Source organism: Theropithecus gelada, chromosome 6, assembly GCF_003255815.1.
Source record: "Theropithecus gelada isolate Dixy chromosome 6, Tgel_1.0, whole genome shotgun sequence".
Lineage (NCBI taxonomy): Eukaryota > Metazoa > Chordata > Mammalia > Primates > Cercopithecidae > Theropithecus > Theropithecus gelada.
The window spans coordinates 66,717,661-66,737,109 of NC_037673.1; the positions used below are offsets into that span (position 1 = coordinate 66,717,661).

At 42.2% G+C, this 19,449-nt stretch overlaps 1 protein-coding gene across 4 annotated transcripts in view; it reads left to right on the top strand.

The window, feature by feature from the left end:
* Positions 1–19,449, top strand: part of OCLN (occludin) — a 60,607-nt gene that overhangs the window by 13,338 nt on the left and 27,820 nt on the right. For 3 of the 4 annotated variants that reach the window (XM_025387878.1, XM_025387877.1, XM_025387879.1), the window contains 2 exons: positions 2,365–3,043; positions 7,416–7,577. In XM_025387878.1, coding sequence (XP_025243663.1) covers positions 2,365–3,043; positions 7,416–7,577 — 841 coding nt within the window. The remainder of the gene's footprint in view (positions 1–2,364; positions 3,044–7,415; positions 7,578–19,449) is intronic. The other variant, XM_025387880.1, reaches the window with a different exon arrangement.

Here is a 19,449-nt window from a genome sequence, read left to right on the forward strand (position 1 = left end):
GTAAATAATGATGAACTGAAACATACATAAAGAAAAGGACATACAATGTATGTAGGAGATCATGAGGAAAGACCAAGCAAACATACATACTCATTACCCACGTCAAGAAACAGAACACTTCAAAGTCCTTCCCTGTGTCCTCTCCTTTTCTCTGGAGACCACTGTCCTGACGTTATGATCATTACCTTCTTTTATCATTTTATCACCTTGTATATCCTAAACATTTCAGTTTACTTTTACCTGTTTTATTTATTTTTGAGACGGAGTCTTACTCTGTTGGCCAGGCTGGAGCGCAGTGGCACAATCTTGGCTCACTGCAACCTCTGCCTCCTGGATTCAAGCAATTCTCCTGCCTCAGCCTCCCAAGTAGCTGGGATTACAGGTAACCACCACAATGCACAACCAATTTTTATACTTTTAGTAGAGATGGGTTTTCGCCATGTTGGCCAGGCTGGTCTCGAATTCCTGACCTCAGGTGACCTTCCCGCCTCCTAAAGTGCTGGAATTATGGGTGTGAGCCACCACGGCCAGCCAGTTTTACCTGTTTTAAAACTTTATATAAATATAATAATGCTATATGTATTTTTTCATTTTTTTCAGCATTATCTGTAACTGCATGTATTCATAGTTCATCAGTTTTGGCTTCATAGCACTGTAGAAATATAACATGAGCCATATATGTAATTTTATACTTTCATGAAAAATAAATTTTTCATAAAAAATAAAATAAATAATAAAATAAAGTATATTTCATAAAATATACTTTCATGAAAATAAATATACTTTCATGAAAAATAAAAAATTCATGAGAATTTTTTTTTTTTTTTTTTTGAGACAGAGTTTCGCTCTTTTTGCCCTGGCCGGAGTGCAATGGCATGGTCCCGGCTCACTGCAACCTCCACCTCCCAGGTTCAAGTGATTCTCCTGCCTCAGCCTCCCAAGTAGCTGGGATTACAGGCGTCCGCCACGACACCCAGCTAATTTTGTATTTTTAGTAGAGATGGGGGTTTCACCAGGTTAGCCAGGCTGGTCTTGAACTCCTGACCTCAGGTGATCCACCCGCCGTGGCCTCCCAGAGTGCTGGGATTGCAGGCGTGAGCCACCGTGCCCGGCCAAAAGAAGAAATTAATTTTAATATACTTCACTTAATCTTGTATATCTAAAACATTATTTCATCATGTGATTAATATAAAAATGAAAGATTCAGGAGATGCTTTACATTCTTTCTTCATATTATATCTTTGAAATCCACTGTGTATTTTTAAATTTTTTTGGAGACAGTCTTGCTCTGTCACCCGGGCTGGAGTGCAGTGGGCGTGATCGCGGCTCACTGCAACCTCTGCCTTCTGGGTTCAAGTGATTCTTGATTTTCGTGCCTCAGCCTCCCAAGTAAGTGGGATTACAGGCATGTGTCACCATGCCTGGTTAATTTTTGTATTTTTAGTAGAGATGAGGTTTTACCATGTTTACCAGGCTGGTCTCAAACTCCTGGCCTCAATTGATCTGCCCGCCCCGAACTTACCGCTCTGCATTTTAACAGCATATCTGAGTTTGGACTAGCCACATTTCTTTTTTTTTTTTTTTTTTTGAGACGGAGTCTTGCTCTGTCACCCAGGCTGGAGTGCAATGGCACGATCTCGGCTCACTGCAACTTCCACCTCCCGGGTTCAAGCAATTCTTGTGCCTCAGCCACCTGAGTAGCTGGGATTACAGGCGTATACCTGGCTAATTTTTGTATTTTTAGTAGAGACGGGGTTTCACCATGTTGGCCAGGCTGGTCTCGAACTCTGCTGACCTCAAGTGATCCATCTGCCTCGGACTCCCAAAGTGCTGGGATTACAGACGTGAGCCACCATGCCCAGCCGGACTAGATACATTTCAAGTGTATGATAGACCCAAGTGGCTAATGGCTGCCACATTGGACAGTATAGCTATGGAGTATTCCATTGTATGGATATATTACAGTTACCCTTTCCACTGTAGGCAATTGGTACAATCACTTTGGAAAACAGTTTGATACTGTCTAGTGAAGTTGGAGATAAAAAAATATGTGATCCAGAAATTCTCCTGGGTATATACCCTAGAAAAATGAGTACTTTTCTATACCAGAATACACATTGAAGGATGTTTATACTTAAACTGTTTACAATACCCCCAAACAGAGATAACCCAGATGTCCGAGCACAATAGGTTGTGGCCAGAGGCCAATAATCTTATGTTTTAACAAGCCCTCCAGGTGATTCCTATGCACAGATAAGCTTTAGTTTCATTTACCCAGTGGTTTAAATTATTCCAAATAAGTTGTGTTCTTTCTGCTCACTACCAAAAAGTGCTAACTTGAAATTATTTTCATGTTCATTTCAGCAAACCGAATCATTATGCACCAAGCAATGACATGTATGGTGGAGAGATGCATGTTCGACCGATGCTGTCTCAGCCAGCATACTCTTTTTACCCAGAAGATGAAATTCTTCACTTTTACAAATGGACCTCTCCTCCAGGAGTGATTCGGATTCTGTCTATGCTCATTATTGTGATGTGCATTGCCATCTTTGCATGTGTGGCCTCCACGCTTGCCTGGGACAGAGGCTATGGAACTTCCCTTATAGGAGGTAGTGTAGGCTACCCTTACGGAGGAAGTGGCTTCGGTAGCTACGGAAGTGGCTATGGCTATGGCTATGGTTATGGCTATGGCTATGGAGGCTATACAGACCCAAGAGCAGCAAAGGGCTTCATGTTGGCCATGGCCGCCTTTTGTTTCATTGCCGCGTTGGTGATCTTTGCTACCAGTGTTATAAGATCTGAAATGTCCAGAACAAGAAGATATTACTTAAGTGTGATAATAGTGAGTGCTATCCTGGGCATCATGGTGTTTATTGCCACAATTGTCTATATAATGGGAGTGAACCCAACTGCTCAGTCTTCTGGATCTCTGTATGGTTCACAAATATATGCCCTCTGCAACCAATTTTATACACCTGCCGTTACTGGACTCTACGTGGATCAGTATTTATATCACTACTGTGTTGTGGATCCCCAGGAGGTATGAGTGGTGTGTTGGGTTTTTTCTCCATCTCCTTAGCCAGAGGCTTTCAACTTGGGATATGTAATAGAATCACTCTGGAAACTCTTAAAAAATATTAATGACAAGGCTCCACTTCTAATTAAATCTGGGGGAGGGACTGAGTGTCATTAAGATATAATTAACATACCATGTAATTTGGTTACTTAACCAGTGGTTTTTAATATATTCACAGAATTGTGCCACCATCACCACAATCAATTTTAGAACATTTTCGCTATCGTAAAAAGAAACTTGTACCTGTTAGTGGTCATTCCTCGTTTCCCTAACTGTTCTTAGCCCTAGGCAACCACTAATCATTCGTCTATAAATTTGTCTATTCTCTAGGTATTTCATACAAATGGAATCACACAATGTGGCCTTTATGATGGGCTTCTTTTACTTAGTATAATGTTTTTAAGGTTTGCCCATGTCATAGCTTGTGCCATTCCCTCGTTCCTTTTTATTGCTAATATTCCAGTATGTGGATAAACCACATTTTATTTATCAGTTGATAGACATTTGGGCCATGTCTACATTGGCTATTAAGAATCATGCTGACCGGGCGCGGTGGCTCAAGCCTGTAATCCCAGCACTTTGGGAGGCCGAGACGGGCGGATCACGAGGTCAGGAGATCGAGACCATCCTGGCTAACACGGTGAAACCCCGTCTCTACTAAAAANTGTTAGGTTGAAAACAGAAAACCCCCCCCCCCCCCCCCCCCCCCCCCCCCCCCCCCCCCCCCCCCCCCCCCCCCCCTGGGGTGAAGGGTGGAATTCCTTTAAAAAAAAAAAAAAAAAAAAAAAATCATGCTAGGCCAGGTGCAGTGGCTCACGCCTGTAATCCCAGCACTTTTGGGAGGCTGAGGCGGGCGGATCACGAGGTCAGGAGATTGAGACCATCCTTGCTAATACAGTGAAATCCCATCTCTACTAAAAATAAAAAAAATCAGCAGGGCATGGTGGCAGGCACCTGTAGTCCCAGCTGCTTGGGAGGCCGAGACAAGAGAAATGGCATGAACCCGGGAGGTGGAGCTTGCAGTGAGCCCAGATCGCGCCCATATAGTCCAACCTGAGCGACAGAGCAAGACTCCATCTCAAAAAAAAAAAAAAAAGAATCATGCTGTAGACATTCTTGTATACGTTTTTGTGTAAACCTATGTTTTAATGATTTCTTGAGTTGGGTTATACCTAGGGGTGAAATTGCTGGATCATATGGTGACTCTTTAATCTTTTGAGGAGCTACCAGAGTTTTTCCAAAGAGTTTGCATCATTTTACAATCACACCAGAGATGTATGACGGTTCCGATTTCTCCACATCCTCACCAACACTTGTTATTGTCTGTTTGATTCTAGCCATGCTGATGGGTGAGAAGTGAAGTGGTACTTCATTGTGATTTTGATTTGTATTTTCCTTGTAGCTAATGTTATTGAGCGTCTTTTCATGTAGTTACTGGCCATTTCTCTTTTATCTTTGGAGAAATGGCTATTTAGACGACTTGCCCTTTTTTTTTTTTTTTGAGACGGAGTCTTGCTCTGTCGCCCAGGCTGGAGTGCAGTGGCACGATCTCGGCTCACTGCAAGCTCCGCCTCCCGGGTTCACACCATTCTCCTGCCTCAGCCTCCCGAGTAGCTGGGACTACAGGTGCCCTCCACCACGCCCGGCTAATTTTTTGTATTTTTAGTAGAGTTGGGGTTTCACTGTGTTAGCCAGGATGGTCTTGATCTTCTGACCTCGTGATCTGTCTGCCTCAGCCTGCAAAGTGCTGGGATTACAGGCGTGAGCCACTGCGCCCGGCCTAGACTTGCCCATTTTTTAATTGGGCTATTTTTGTTTTTGTTTTGTTTTTGAGACAGAGTCTCACTCTGTCACCCACTCTGGGATGCAGTGATGCAGTCACTGCTCACTGCAGCCTTGACCTCCTGGGCTCAAGTGACCCTCCTACCTCAGTCTCCTGTGTAGCTAGGACCACAGGGGCATGCCACCACACTCGGATAATTTTTTAAAAATTTTTTCTGTAGAGATAGGGTCTCACTTTGTTGCCCAGTCTGGGCTGGAACTCCTGGGCTCAAGCAATCCTGCCTTGGCCTTCCAAACCACTGGGATTATAGGCATCTTCGCTTTCTTGATGGTGTCCTTTGCATAAAAGTTTTTAGTTTGGGGTTGGGTATGGTAGCTCACGCCTGTAATCCCAGCACTTTGGGAGGCCAAGGTGGGTGGATCACCTGAGGTCAGGAGTTGGAGACCATCCTGGCCAACATGGTGAAACCCTGTCTCTACTAAAAATAAAAAAATTAGCTGGACATGGTGGTACGCTCCTATAATCCCAGCTACTCAGGCTGAGGCAGGAGAATCACTTGAACCCAGGAGGTGGAGATTGCAGTGAGCCAAAATTGTGCCACTGCACTCCAGCCTGGACAACAAGAGCGAAAACTCTGTCTCAAAAAAAAAAAAAAAAAAAAGTTTTTAGTTTTGATGATGTCCAGTTTATTTAATTTTTCTTCTGTTGCTTGTATTTTTCGTGTCATAGCTAATGTTTTGCCCAATTCAGGGTCACAAGGATTTACTCCTACATTGTCTATTTTTTAACTTTTCTGTAGTTTCATAATTTTAGCTCTTACCGTTAGGTCTGTGATTCATGTTGTGTTAATTTTGGGCGTGATGGAAGCAAGGGTTCTGAAAGCTTTCACATGTTTGTATGCAGTTGTCTTAGTGTTCTTGTTGAAAGGACTTTTCCTCTACTAAGTTTTCTTCATGCCTTTGTCAAAAATGAATTGATCATAAATGTGGACATTTATTTCTGGGCTCTCAATTCAGTTCCATTAATCATATGTCCTTATGCCAGTACCATACTGTCTTGATTACTGTAGCTTTGTAGTAAGTTTTGAAATTGTGAACTGGGAGTTCTCCAACTTTGTTCTTCAAAACTGTTTTGGCTAGATTCTGGATTCCTTGCATTTCCATATGGATTTTAAGATGAGCATGTCAATTTTGGAAAAAAATGCCAGCTAGGATTTTGAAGGGTTATATTGAATCTGTAGGTCAATTTTGGATGTATTGTCATCTTTACAATTACAAGTCTTCTGATTCATGAACATAAGATGTCTTGCGATTTATGTAGGTCTTGTTAAACTTCTTTTAATTGTGTTTTATAGTTTTCAGAGTGTAAGTATGTTTTAAAGCAATGCAAGTGATTCAAATGTGCAGGTTGGGGTTGAGAAACCTACCTTAGTAACCATGAGTCATCCTGATTATATTAACATCTGAAACATTTCTGAGTTACTAATCTTTTTTCCCTTGTTTTCCTTTTTTCTTACACTGACTCAGGAATTCCCATTCCTGAATGAGTCACTCCTTTGGAGTTAGACCTCTAGTATCTCTGCCATTATTTTGAAGACAGAAGGTTTTCCCTGCAGATGTAGGTTTTCACAGTGCTCGTTGTTGCCATTTAGACATGCCCATTGTAGATAGGGACTGAAGGTTGGTACTCCTATCCTATCACACCCCCATCCATCCCTCTTAGTTCTCTTACTACTTGAAACTTGTAGTCTTTGAAAAATGATGTCACTGTCAGACAGCTGGAAGGAGAGCCTCTTGTTCCCATTAGCAGACATCCAGGGCAGAGGCCTGGTACTTCCCTCAACTTCAAATGCCTCCTAGGCCAATATACCATTTAATATCCCATCACTGCTGGGAGAACTGTTAAGAGTAGGAAGTTTGTCACAGGGCCCTTTCTAGTAAGTGTGCAAGACTCCTAAAACAGAGAAACCTGCCAGACCAAACAAATCATTAGTCAATTTACTACTTATAGCTTGATTAGATCCATGTCTTCATCATTTTTGGTAAGATAGAGATCTGTGGACTGAAATTTACATTCATTGTAAAAAGGCTTGCTAAGCATGTGTTTTGAACAAGATTACAAGCATGATTGGCTATTTTAAAGCTTTTGAATAGCATTTTTCAGGCCCTTTAGAAGTATACCAATGATTGAGTTACTTTACTGGCCATTCTCATCTGTTTATAAAACTGTGGCCCATAGATGCACAAGCTTTGGAACTAATTTTCTACAGCTCTGAAATGAGGGTGATGATTGATAGTTTTTAACGTTAGGCATTTTCTGAGGATTGAATCAAGTAGTATGTATGTGTGTACATTTGCTGGCCTTAGCCCAGTTAGTGTGGGTTAGGTTTTATGATATGTCTGAAATGTAACTATTTGCTTCAGTTTTCTGTAAGTTAAACCACATGGATTTAGTAGGGCCTTAGGTAGATAAGGGTTTTAATAGTATGTAGAGGGTGAATTGTGATTAAGTAATTAAAATCTAATTATGCCAATATTTTTCACCCCTTTTTAGGCCATTGCCATTGTACTGGGTTTCTTGATTATTGTGGCTTTTGCTTTAATAATTTTCTTTGCTGTGAAAACTCGAAGAAAGATGGACAGGTATGACAAGTCCAATATTTTGTGGGACAAGGAACACATTTATGAAGAGCAGTCCCCCAATGTCGAGGAGTGGGTAAGTGTTAAAAAAATAACTTTACATCTTTTATTAAAGCCCCAAATTTGTGTCTGAATTTTTAGTGCTTTGTTAAACTTTATTCTTATAATTAATGTTTGTATATGTTGCAAAAATTGTTGCATTGGTTTTTACTCAGAATTTTAAGAGGGTGGGCTAAGTGGAAATGGTTTTACTAAAAGGCGAAAATCAGCTTTCTATTTTCAAGAAGTGAATCTAGGTTTTGAAAAGAAATAGCTTCTAAAAAAATCATGCAGAAAGAACTTGGTTTTTGCAAAACAAAAACTGCTTTTTCCCCTACTGCCTTTTATTTTTCTGCTTATCATTTTGGAGATAAACAGAAACCATTGCCAAGGGTGCTCTCTTGGGTCAAGATTGGCAAGGGTGTTTTTGGAATAGCAGGTGGCAGGCCTTTTAAACTTTTGACATAGATAACAGCATGACAAACCACAGTGACTAATTCTGAGTTAACATTATGAAATACTTCAGTGAGACAAAGACAGATTAGAACAATTTCCTTTTAAAAATATATGCTATTAATCTTACCAGGCTTCCTATATGATGTGATTTGCTGAAAGCCTAGGAAGTTCATCGCTTTAAAAATGCCTCCCAAATGAGTGTTAGTAAACTGTCTTTAGAGATGTTTAGAGGCCAGGTGTGGTGGCTCACACTTGGAATCCCAGCACTTAGAGAAGCCAAGGTGGGAGGATCACTTGAGTCCAGGAGTTTGAGAACAACCCGGGCAACATAATGGGACCCTGTCTCTACAAAAAATAAAAAAAAGAAATTAGCTGGGCATGATGGTGTATGCCGGAAGTCCCAGCTACTCAGGAAGCTGAGGTGGGAGAATCACTGGAGCATGGGAGGTTGAAGCTGCAGTGAGCTGTGATTCTGCCACTGGCACTCTTGCCTGGGTGGCAGAGTGAGACCCTGTCTCGGAAAAAATAAAAACGAAAAGATGTTTGGAGTGAAACTTTTTCTAAGAAATCCTCTTAGGGTCCTGTTAGAAGCTGCCTCAGAAACTGACATCACAGGGTTCTTTGAGCAGATTGATTGATTGTCATGAAGGTATTGCCACTGGTTCCCGGGGAGGTTTATTTTGGCCTCTAGGAGTGGGGTGGGGAGTGGGCTGGCTAAAGATGGATGCTGGCTGCTGCTGGTCAGGTCTAGGGTAAAGACGTTAATATCTTTTTTTTTTTTTTTTTTTTTGAGACGGAGTCTGGCTCTGTTGCTCAGGCTGGAGTACAGTGGTGCAATATCGGCTCACTGCAACCTCCACCTCCCGGGTTCAAGCGATTCTCCTGCCTCGGCTTCTCGAGTAGCTAGGACTACAGGTGCATACCACCACGCCTGATTAGTTATTTTGTATTTTTAGGAGAGACGGGGTTTCACCATGTTGGCCAGGCTGGTCTCGAACTCCTGACCTCAAGTGATCTGCCTGCCTTGGCCTCCCAAAATGCTGGAATTATAGGCGAGACATTACTATCTTGAAGGCTTAGCTCTAACATTCTATAAGTCTGATTTTTAAGGGAATCTAGGAAGATAGATGAATTTTTTTTCTGGTTAATTAAGGAGCAAAAATGAAGCAGTCTTAGGAAAGCCAAGAAGGCTGTGGTATGTATTCACCACTGAGATGATAGTTCTTATGTCCCTGCCCTTGACTCGAAGCCCTGTTTTTGTTTTTTTTTTCCCCTCGCTTTAACATGAGAAGGTGTTAGGAAGTGTTTTCTTTCGACCTTTACCTCCAGGCAAGGCCACCTGTAGCTGGAATAGAACAGGTCTATATTAGGAGCTATGAAGTAAATGTTTCGCTGAGAGTTTCTGGGTGTGTTAGTTTTCATTGGCAGTTAGATTTGTTTACTTAAGGTTTCAAGAGGCTTAAAAACAACAAACCCAACTCAAGGGAGACCAATGCCAGTAATATTAGAGTGCCAGTGAACTTTGGCCTCTCATCTGATTTACTATCATGTAGGTTTAATCAGTTCTAGTTGCTTTTGATAACTTGGCAAAAGATAACTATTGTAACTTATGGAGGTGATGATGATTAAGGTGAAAGAATGACTTAGCTTTGAAAAAGGTATTATTTTAATAAAATTCCTCCTTGAACCTCTGGAAATTTGATACCCTGTGGGTTGTTGCACATGGACTTCATTGTTTCTCTCTAGTAACAAGTATTTTCATTGTATGTAAAAGAACTATCTGTTGAATAGCAGATATATGATTTTGCCCAGACTAATGTTTTATGTGATACTTAACCAGAGGCAAATTCCTAGTTTCTTTTCCTCTCCCCTTCAGTTTTCTGAACTGAAATGCCTTAGAAAGCCTATTTAAAATAAATTATTTGGAGGTGGTTTAACCACTGGTATTTTGCCTTTCTTTCTATTCTCCCCTCACCTGCCCAAGTTCACGTCGCGGAATTCAATACCACGTTCTCATTCTTTCCTTAATTGATGGCAACAGGCAGATGTAGCCTGTTACTTTCATTTCTGCTTGAATTAGTTTCACCCTGATAATGTGGCTATCGCTGTGGAATTGTGTCTTCCTGCATCTAAACTGTTCACAGTGGAGTAGATTAGGGAGTTTTCTTCCTTTTGGTCATGAGAAATTAATATCAAAACAATTTCTACTTAAAATAATGGACAAGAATCTAGAATTAACTACTTGCACTAAAGGAGAATTAAAATTTGGGTTTTATTGATTGCAAAGAGCCGAGACAGGTGACTCCCCGAATAGCTAATGATGGTTGATTTGGGGGGAAAAAGAAAAACTCAAGTCTGTAATCCCAGTACTTGCGAGGCCAGGGAGGATCACTTGAGCCCAGGAGTTTAAGACCATCTGGGACAACATGGCAAGACCCTATATCCACAAAAAATTAAAAAAATTAGCCAGACGTGGGCACAGGTGCCTGTAGTCCCAGCTACTTGGGAAGCTGAGGTGGGAGGATTCCTGGAGCCTGGGAGGTCAAGGCTGCAGTGAGCCATGATCTCACCACTGCACTCCAGCCTGGGTGACAGAATGAGACCCTGTCCCAAAAAAGCAAAACAAAAAATTACTACAGTAACAATTAGCTACTCAATATTAGTTTAATCCCTCCCTACAGATTGCGGTCGGTCTAGAATTTTATTATGTTGCTAAATCTTACTGCCTTCCTTCTTGGATTTGTAGCATCTTCAGGATTATAACACGCCTCCTGCCCCGCCGCCTCTCAGAGCAGAGGGTAGTCAAAAGCTGTGCCTTCAGTGTTTAAAACAGGTTTTAGCCCTTTTGTATAATCTGTGAGAAAACTTAGAGTTTTGTAATTCCCTGTCCCTGTTGGCTGAACACGGTGGTTTCTCTGCCCTTCTTAGGGCTTTTTAGTGTTGTTGCTTTTTTCTCTTCCTTTTTCTGGATATCTTGTACCTTGTAAAATAAACAGCTCATGTTTGCACACTGCTTGGTTTATAACCTGGTCTTTTATAGTCACTCAGGTGGATACCAGTTTGTATTTTAAATGTTTTAAGGTTTGTTTAATTAAACTTTGCAGGTCTTTGTTTTGTTCTGCCCTCAAATTTCAGATCTGATTTTTTAAGTTAAATATTATGTTTGTTTAAGTATGGATGATTTGGAAAATACAGTGAAGTGCAGCCATTCCTTGGTATACTCAGGGGGTTGGTTCCAGGACCCCCATGCATATTCAACTCCTGTAGTTGGTGGAACCCATGTGTATGAAAAATTGGCCCTCTGGATACCCGGGTTTTGCATCCCGCCAATACTGTTTTCCATCTGTGTTTAGTTGAAAAAAATCCACATATATGTGGACCCATGCAGTTCCAACCTGGTTGTTCAAGGGCCGACTATATAAAGTAATTTTTTGTTTGTTTGTTTGTTTTGAGACAAAGTCTCACTGTGTTGCCAGGCTGGAGTGCAATGGCATGATCTCAGCTCACTGCAACCTCTCGCTCCCAGGTTCAAGTGGTTTTCAGTTAGCACTTTGGAGTACTTTTTTTTTGGGAGAAGGAGTCTTGCTCTATTGCCCAGGCTAGAGTGCAATGGCACTATCTCAGCTCACTGCAACCTCCGCCTCCTGGGTTAAAGCGATTCTCCTGCCTCCGCCTCTCAAGTAGCTGGGACTACAGGCACCTGCCACCACGCCTGGCTAAGTTTTGTATTTTTTAGTAGAGACAGAGTTTCACCATCTTGGCCAGGCTAGCCTCGAACTTCTGAGCACGTGATCCATGCGCCTCCACCTCCCAAAGTGCTGGGATAATGGGCGTGAGCCACCATGCCTGGCCCAGGGCACTTTCTTTAATCATCTTTTTCCTTTCCTACTTCTTACTCTAAATCAGAAGTATGGTCATACTTTCTTAAATTTTTTTTTTTAATTTTGTTAATATTTAGAGACAGGGTGTAGCTCTGTCACCTGTGTTGGAGTGCAGTGGTGCAGTCATAGCTCACTGCAGCCTCAAACTGGTTAATATTTGTAAAATACTTAGTATAATACCTTGCATATGGTAAATAATGTAATGTTGTTATTTTTAATAATTTGGTGGTTTTTTTGTTTTTTTTGTTTTGAGATGGAGTCTTGCTCTGTCACACAGGCTGGAGTGCAGTGGCGCGATCTCAGCTCACTACAACCTCCACCTCCTGGGTTCAAGTGATTCTCCTGCCTCAGCCTCCTGAGTAGCTGGGATTACAGGCGCACACCACCATGTCTAGCTAATTTTTGTACTTTTTTTTGTTTTTTTTTGAGACGGAGTCTCGCTCTGTCGCCCAGGCTGAAGTGCAGTGGCCAGATCTCAGCTCACTGCAAGCTCCGCCTCCCGGGTTCACGCCATTCTCCTGCCTCAGCCTCCCGAGTAGCTGGGACTACAGGCGCCCGCCACCACGCCCGGCTAATTTTTTGTATTTTTAGTAGAGACAGGGTTTCACCGTGTTAGCCAGGATGGTCTCGATCTCCTGACCTCGTGATCCACCCGTCTCGGCCTCCCAAAGTGCTGGGATTACAGGCATGGCCACCGCGCCCGGCCTGTACTTTTAATAGAGACGGGGTTTCACCACATTGTTTGAACTCCTGACCTCAGGTGATCCACCTGCCTCAGCCTCCCAAAGTGCTGGGATTACAGGCATGAGCCACCGTGCCCAGCCAATTTTGTGTTATTTTAAAACCAAAAATAGGATCATAATGTACACATTGTGTGCAGTTTGCTTTTTTAAAAACTTTGTTTTGTGAACATCTTTCCAAGTCTGTCAGCACACAGACCTACTTGCTCTTAGCAGCTGGGTGGTATTTCATAGTATGAGTAAACGATGATTCATTCTCCTATTTATGGATGTTTTAATTGTGTTCGGTTTACTATTACAGATAATGCTGCAGTGAGCGTTCTCTCACATGTCTTTATGCACTCTTGCTAGTGTTTGTGTAAGATAAATTTCCAGAGCTAGTCATCGAGTGTGCACACTTAAAATTTTACTAGGTTAGCTGGGCATGGTGACTCGACGGTAGTCCCAGCTATTCAGGAGGATGAGACAGGAGGATCTCTTGAGCTCAAGAGTTTGAGGCTGCAGTGAGCTATGGTTGTGTCACTGTACTCCAGCTTAGGCAATAGAGCAAGACCCTTCTCTTGAAAAAAAAGCATTTTACGAGGGATTACCAAGTTGAATTGTTTTTAAAAGCTCTGCAGGTTCTACTAACCCTAATGGTATATGAAATTGCTCAGTTCCCAACTTTTTTTTTCTGCTCTGGTTATTATCTGTCATTCATTTTTGTTAATCCAGTAAGTAAAAATAAAGTTTCATTTTCAAAATTTGGTGATTAAGCATATGCTTATTTCCTGTTCTTCATCACTTGATGTCTTCAGAGCATAGCTTAGTTTTCTGTGATTGTTCGTTCTTTCCTGACTGGAGTTTTTTTTTTTTTTTTTTTTTTTTTTGAGACGGAGTCTCGCTGTGCTCCCAGGCTGGAGTGCAGTGGCGTGATCTCGGCTCACTGCAAGCTCCGCCTCCCGGGTTCACGCCATTCTCCCGCCTCAGCCTCCCAAGTAGCTGAGACTACAGGCGCCCGCCACCACGCCCGGCTAGTTTTTTTGTATTTTTAGTAGAGACGGGGTTTCACCATGTTAGCCAGGATAGTCTCGATCTCCTGACCTCGTGATCCACCCGCCTCGGCCTCCCAAAGTGCTGGGATTACAGGCTTGAGCCACCGCGCCCGGCCCTGACTGGAGTTTTTTATATTATGGTTATTAATATTTTGTCTTATTGATGATAATTTCTCACACATTATTGTGGTCTTTCACCTTTGTCTACAGTGTTTTTTTGTTTGTTTTAAGAGAGAGGGTCTCACTGTGTTGCTCAGGCTGCTTTTGAACTCCTGGCCTCAAGTGGTCCTTGTGCCTTGGCCTCCCAAAGTGTCGGGATTGCAGGCATTTGCCACCATGCCCAGACTTCTTATTTTTTTATGTACTTATATTTCCTGTTTCTTTATGGCTTCTACATATCTTTGTTCCTAGAAAGTTTTATACCCCCTTCAAGGTTTAAATAATACCCTCCTATAGTTTCTTTGGTATCTTAAAGTTTTGTTTTTTTACCCCATGTGTACTAAATGTGTGTAGAGGGTTGAGTTAAACATACGTCAGTCCTTGGTACATTTTAACATCCTTGATTGGTGTAATGTTCCTCTCATGTTTCTTGTTTTTATTTTTGCCCAATCTAGACCTTTAAGATCACCAGAAGCTTTAGACCACCAGAAACTTGTTTTTTTAAACAGCTTTATTGAGGTACAATTTATATACCATAAATAGTAATCACCCATTAAAAATTTACAGTAATTTTTAGCAAACTTAGAAGTGTCATGCACCCAATCCAGTTTTTGTGTTTTTGTTTTTGTTTTTTTTAACATCCGGGATATACAATGGACCACTCCCCTTGTTTTTGAAGATAAACGTTTCATTTTAGAATAGTTTTATTAATAGATTTACAGAAAAGTTGCAATTATAGTACGATGGATTTCTGTATACCATGGCACTCAGTTTTCCCTTTTGTGTTTTTTTCTTGAGACAAAGTCTCACTCTGTTGCCCAGGCTGGAGTGCAGTGGTACAACCATAGCTCACTACAGCCTTGACTGCTGGGCTCAAGCAGTCCTCCCACCTCAGCCTCCCAAGTAACTGGGACTACAGGCACATGCCAGTATGCCTGGCTGACTTTTTTTTTTTTTTTAAAGTAGAGACAGAGTTCGCTATGTTGCCCAGGCTAGTCTTGAACTCCTGAACTCATGCAGTTCTCCTGGCTTGGCCTCCCAAAGTGGTGGGATTACAGGTGTGAGCCACTACACACAGTGCAGCTAGTTGTCCTTATTGTTAACATGCTACATTAGTATGGTACATTTGTCACTACTACTGGACCAATATTGATATTTGCGATTAACCAAATGTCATAACTTTATTCAGATTGAGAAGCTTGTTTTTTATTATAGTATGAGATAAACACTAACTTAATTTTGTTCCCAAATGGTCAACTTGAATAATACTGAAATTGTGTTTTCTGAAATTTTACATTTTTTGGTGAAAGTTGAGTCTTTTGATTATTCTTCCTTTTTTGAACACATTTTGGCCAGAATAATTGTGTAAAAGGGGGCTATTAAGCCATTTTGTAACTGTATATGATAATATTTTTAGAGAATAGACAAAATTGATGTTGAAGTTAAATATGGTTTTATATTAACAGAAAGCATTTTCATCCGCATTCCTGGGGTCACATATGGGCGACAAAGCCAGGATTAGAACCCTAATTGAGCATTTCCATGCCATTAGATTCTTAGGAAAAACCTTAATGATTACCTTTTTTTTTTTTTTTTAAATTATTTTTTGAGATGGAGTCTCGCTCTGTCACACAGGCTAGAGTGCAGTGGCGTGATCTTGGCTCACTGCAACCTCTACCTCCTGGGTTCAAGCAATTCTCCTGCCTCTGCCTCCCGAGTAGCTGGGATTACAGGCACCCGCCACCACACCCGGCTAATTTTTATATTTTTAGTAGAGATGGGGTTTCGTCATGTTGGCCAGGCTGGTCTCAAACTCCTGACCTCAGGTGATCCATCCGCCTCAACCTCCCAAAGTGCTGGGGTTACAGGTGTAAACCACCGTGCCCAGCCAATGATTACCTTTTTAAAAACTGGACTTTAAGGCTGAGCACAGTGGCTGACACTTGTAATCCTAGCACTTTGGGAGGCCAAGGTGCGTGGATCACTTGAGGTCAGGAGTTTGACACCAGCCTGGCCAACGTGGTGAAACCCCATCTCTACTGAAAATACAAAATTAGCCGGGCCTGGTGGCACACGCCTCTAGTCCCAGCTACTCTGGAGGCTGAGGTGGGAAATCCACCTGAACCTGGTAGGTGGAGGTTGCAGTGAGCTGAGATGTGCCACTGCACTTCAGACTGGGTGACAAAGTGAGACTCTGTCTCTAAAAACAAAAACTGGACTTCAGGTGCACAGAAATAGATTAATTCAATTCTTAGCTTATGACATGATCACCTTTAGTCCATGCATAGCATTCCTGGTACATTTATTGTTTCATAATGAACACCTGCAGATCCACCATCCCACCTAATAATTACAATACATTACTAAGTTACATTATACAGTTTTCACTCTCTCATCTACTTGCTTCTACCTGTCCCCAGAGGTAGGCTGTCTAGAATTTGGAGTTTATTATAATTTGCTTTTTAAGAAGTTTTTACCTATGTATATGTATAACTTAGCAATACATGATTTTGTTTTGGGTGTTTTTTAACTTTGTAGAAGGTGTACCTGCATGTAGTGTCTTGGCATTTGCCGTTTTACTGAGAGTTAGGTTATAGATTAATGCATGTTGATGGAGCTGAAGTCCATCTGATGTCACCATTGTCTGGTCCTCTATTTTATAACATTTCATAGCAGTTTATCCAGTTTCCTTTTAATGGAGTTTTGGATTATTAAAACCATTACAAATGCCATGAACATTTTTATTTTTTATTTATATTTTTTGAGATAGTGTCTCGCTCTGTTGCCTGGGCTGGAGTGTAGTGGCGTGATCTTGGCTCACTGTAACCTCCGCCTCCCAGGTTCAAGCAATTCTCCCACTTCAGCCTCCAAAGTAGCTGGGATTACAGGCGTATGCCACCACACCTGGCTAATTTTTGTGTTTTCAGTAGGGATGGGGTTTTGCCATGTTGGCCAGGCTGGTCTCAAACTCCTGACCTCAAGTGATCCACCTGCCTTGGCCTCCCAAAGTGCTGGAATTACAGGCATGAGCGACCCTGCCTGGCCCCATGAACATTTTTAAATCACCTATACTTGTGAACATTTCTCTTGGCTATGTACCTAAGAGTGGAGCTTCTGGGATGCAGCATTTGTGGGTGTACATTTCTTTCTTTTTTTTTTTTTTTTTTTGAGATGAGGTCTCACTCTGTCACCCAGGCTGGAGTACAATGGTGGGATCTCTGCTCACTACAAGCTCCGCCTCCCGGGTTCACGCCATTCTTCTGCCTCAGCCTCCTGAGTAGCTGGGACTACAGGTGCCCACCACCACACCTGCCTAATTTTTTGTATTTTTAGTAGAGATGGGGTTTCACCATGTTAGCCAGGGTGGTCTCGATCTCCTGACCTCATGATCCACCCGCCTCGGCCTCCCAAAGTGCTGGGATTACAGGCGTGAGCCACCGTGCCCGGCCTGTGAGTGTACATTTCTATAAAACAATGCCAAGTTATTTTTCATATATAATCTAAACGAGCAACTCTTGGTGGTGTTAGACTTTATAATATTTTCCAGTCAAATGTGTAAAAGTGTATCACTGTTGTCTTGGTTTATATTTCTTCTGAACATGTCATGTTTATTGGCCTAATGTGTTTTCTCTTCTACTTTTTACCTTTTGGCAATTGCTGAGGTGGCAAAACTCAACCAGTTTCTCTGATACTCTTGATTTTTATAAGCGTTTTGATGGGATAAAGGTCAACTTTTTATGAGGCATAGTCCTGAGGAAGTATAGTCTATTGCCTGATCATTAGTGTCCTTTTCACAAATGAGTAACCCTTTATAGATACGACAAGCCAAAGTGCCTTCTCTCCTTTATTTAGGGAAAGATGTGTTCCTTCCCTTTTCCACTGTGTTGTTGGTATGATAGAGGTCCTTCTCAGGGTTGAGAATCAATTAATGTTTCTGTTGTGTTATAAGTAGGTACCCTCAGCTGTTGTCATGCTGAGTGAATTTTCTCACTGTTGCTCTAGGTTATTTTATGATACCTGGGCCCAAACAACAGGCACTGTCAGGTTTGTGCATCACTGCAGGCAAACGAGACCCATAACTTGTATGTCTTTATGAGGTACAGTGATCTGCAACATTGAAGAGAATTGTGTCTACATCAGTGGTTCTCAAACTTTTGCAGGCAACAGAGTCACCTGGAGGGCTCATTGAAACAGCCCACTCACTCCCACCCTGGAGTTTATGATGCGCACGCTATGCCTGGGTGGGGCGTAGGTCGGTAATATTAATGTAGCTGGTCTGGGGACCATATTTTGAGAACCACTATTTTATAGATTCAAGCTGCAACCATTAAACTGTAAGCAAGTTATCATTACATCATGGCATACTTGGAAAACGGTAACTTAGTACAAGATACTGGAGTAAACTGAGGGGGATCTGGAAGTGCAGATGATTGGCTCACAGGCTGAATGACCAAAGACATCGTGGCACACCTGTTGAAAAACTCTGGCATGAGGTACAGGTATATTTAACAGTCTGAAATTCACAGGGATTTTCATTTAAGTAAGGGGCCTTGAATGAGATCATTGATAAGCCTCATTGAGTACAAGGTTTTTCTACCTCATCCTCTTCCAGAGCTCTAATAACTTGTTGACTCTCAGGGAATTTCAGAATTTACCTTTGCTGGTGTCAACCTAAAGATGACACAATTATAAATTTAGAAAGAATCTCCAGCTGTGAAAGGGAAGAAAAAAGTAGAAAGGAGACTGTTTATTATAAAGGGTTACAACCTGCAAGGTGGCCATCCTTGACAGTCTTGGAAGCGTAGCTTCTGGCAGACACTGAAAGGCACTTAGAAGGAGATGGAGTTGGGACAAGAGCTTAATGCTGAACAGGTTGGCTATACGTTCCTATTCAACAGGTTATAGGGGGAGCTATGAATATCCATGAATGGGGTCCTCATGCACGTGTAATGAACAAACATTCATGTTACATGCATCCCACGTTCACTTTGGGGTGGAGACTTAACATTTAAATGTATTACAGTTAGACCCTGTACATCAAAAGGTGAATCAGGGGCCGGGCACGGTGGCTCCCGCCTGTAATCCCAGCATTTTGGGAGGCTGAGGCAGGTGGATCACCTGAGGTCAGGAGTTCAAGACCAGCTGGCCAACATGATGAAACTCCTTCTCTTTTAAAAATATAAAAATTAGCTGGGTGTGGTGGTGGGCGCCTGTAATCCCAGCTACTTGGGAGGCTGAGGCAGGAGAATTGCTTGAACGCAGGAGACGGTGGTTGCAGTGAGCCGACACAGTGCCACTGCACTCCATCCTGGGCAACAAAATGAGACTTCGTCTCAAAAAAAAAAGGTGAGGCCGGGCGCGGTGGCTCAAGCCTGTAATCCCAGCACTTTGGGAGGCCGAGACGGGCGGATCACGAGGTCAGGAGATCGAGACCATCCTGGCGAACACAGTGAAACCCCGTCTCTACTAAGAAATACAAAAAAAAACTAGCCGGGCGAGATGGCGGGCGCCTGTAGTCCCAGCTACTCGGGAGGCTGAGGCCGGAGAATGGCGTGAACCCGGGAGGCGGAGCCTGCAGTGAGCTGAGATCCGGCCACTGCACTCCAGCCTGGGCGGCAGAGCGAGACTCCGTCTCAAAA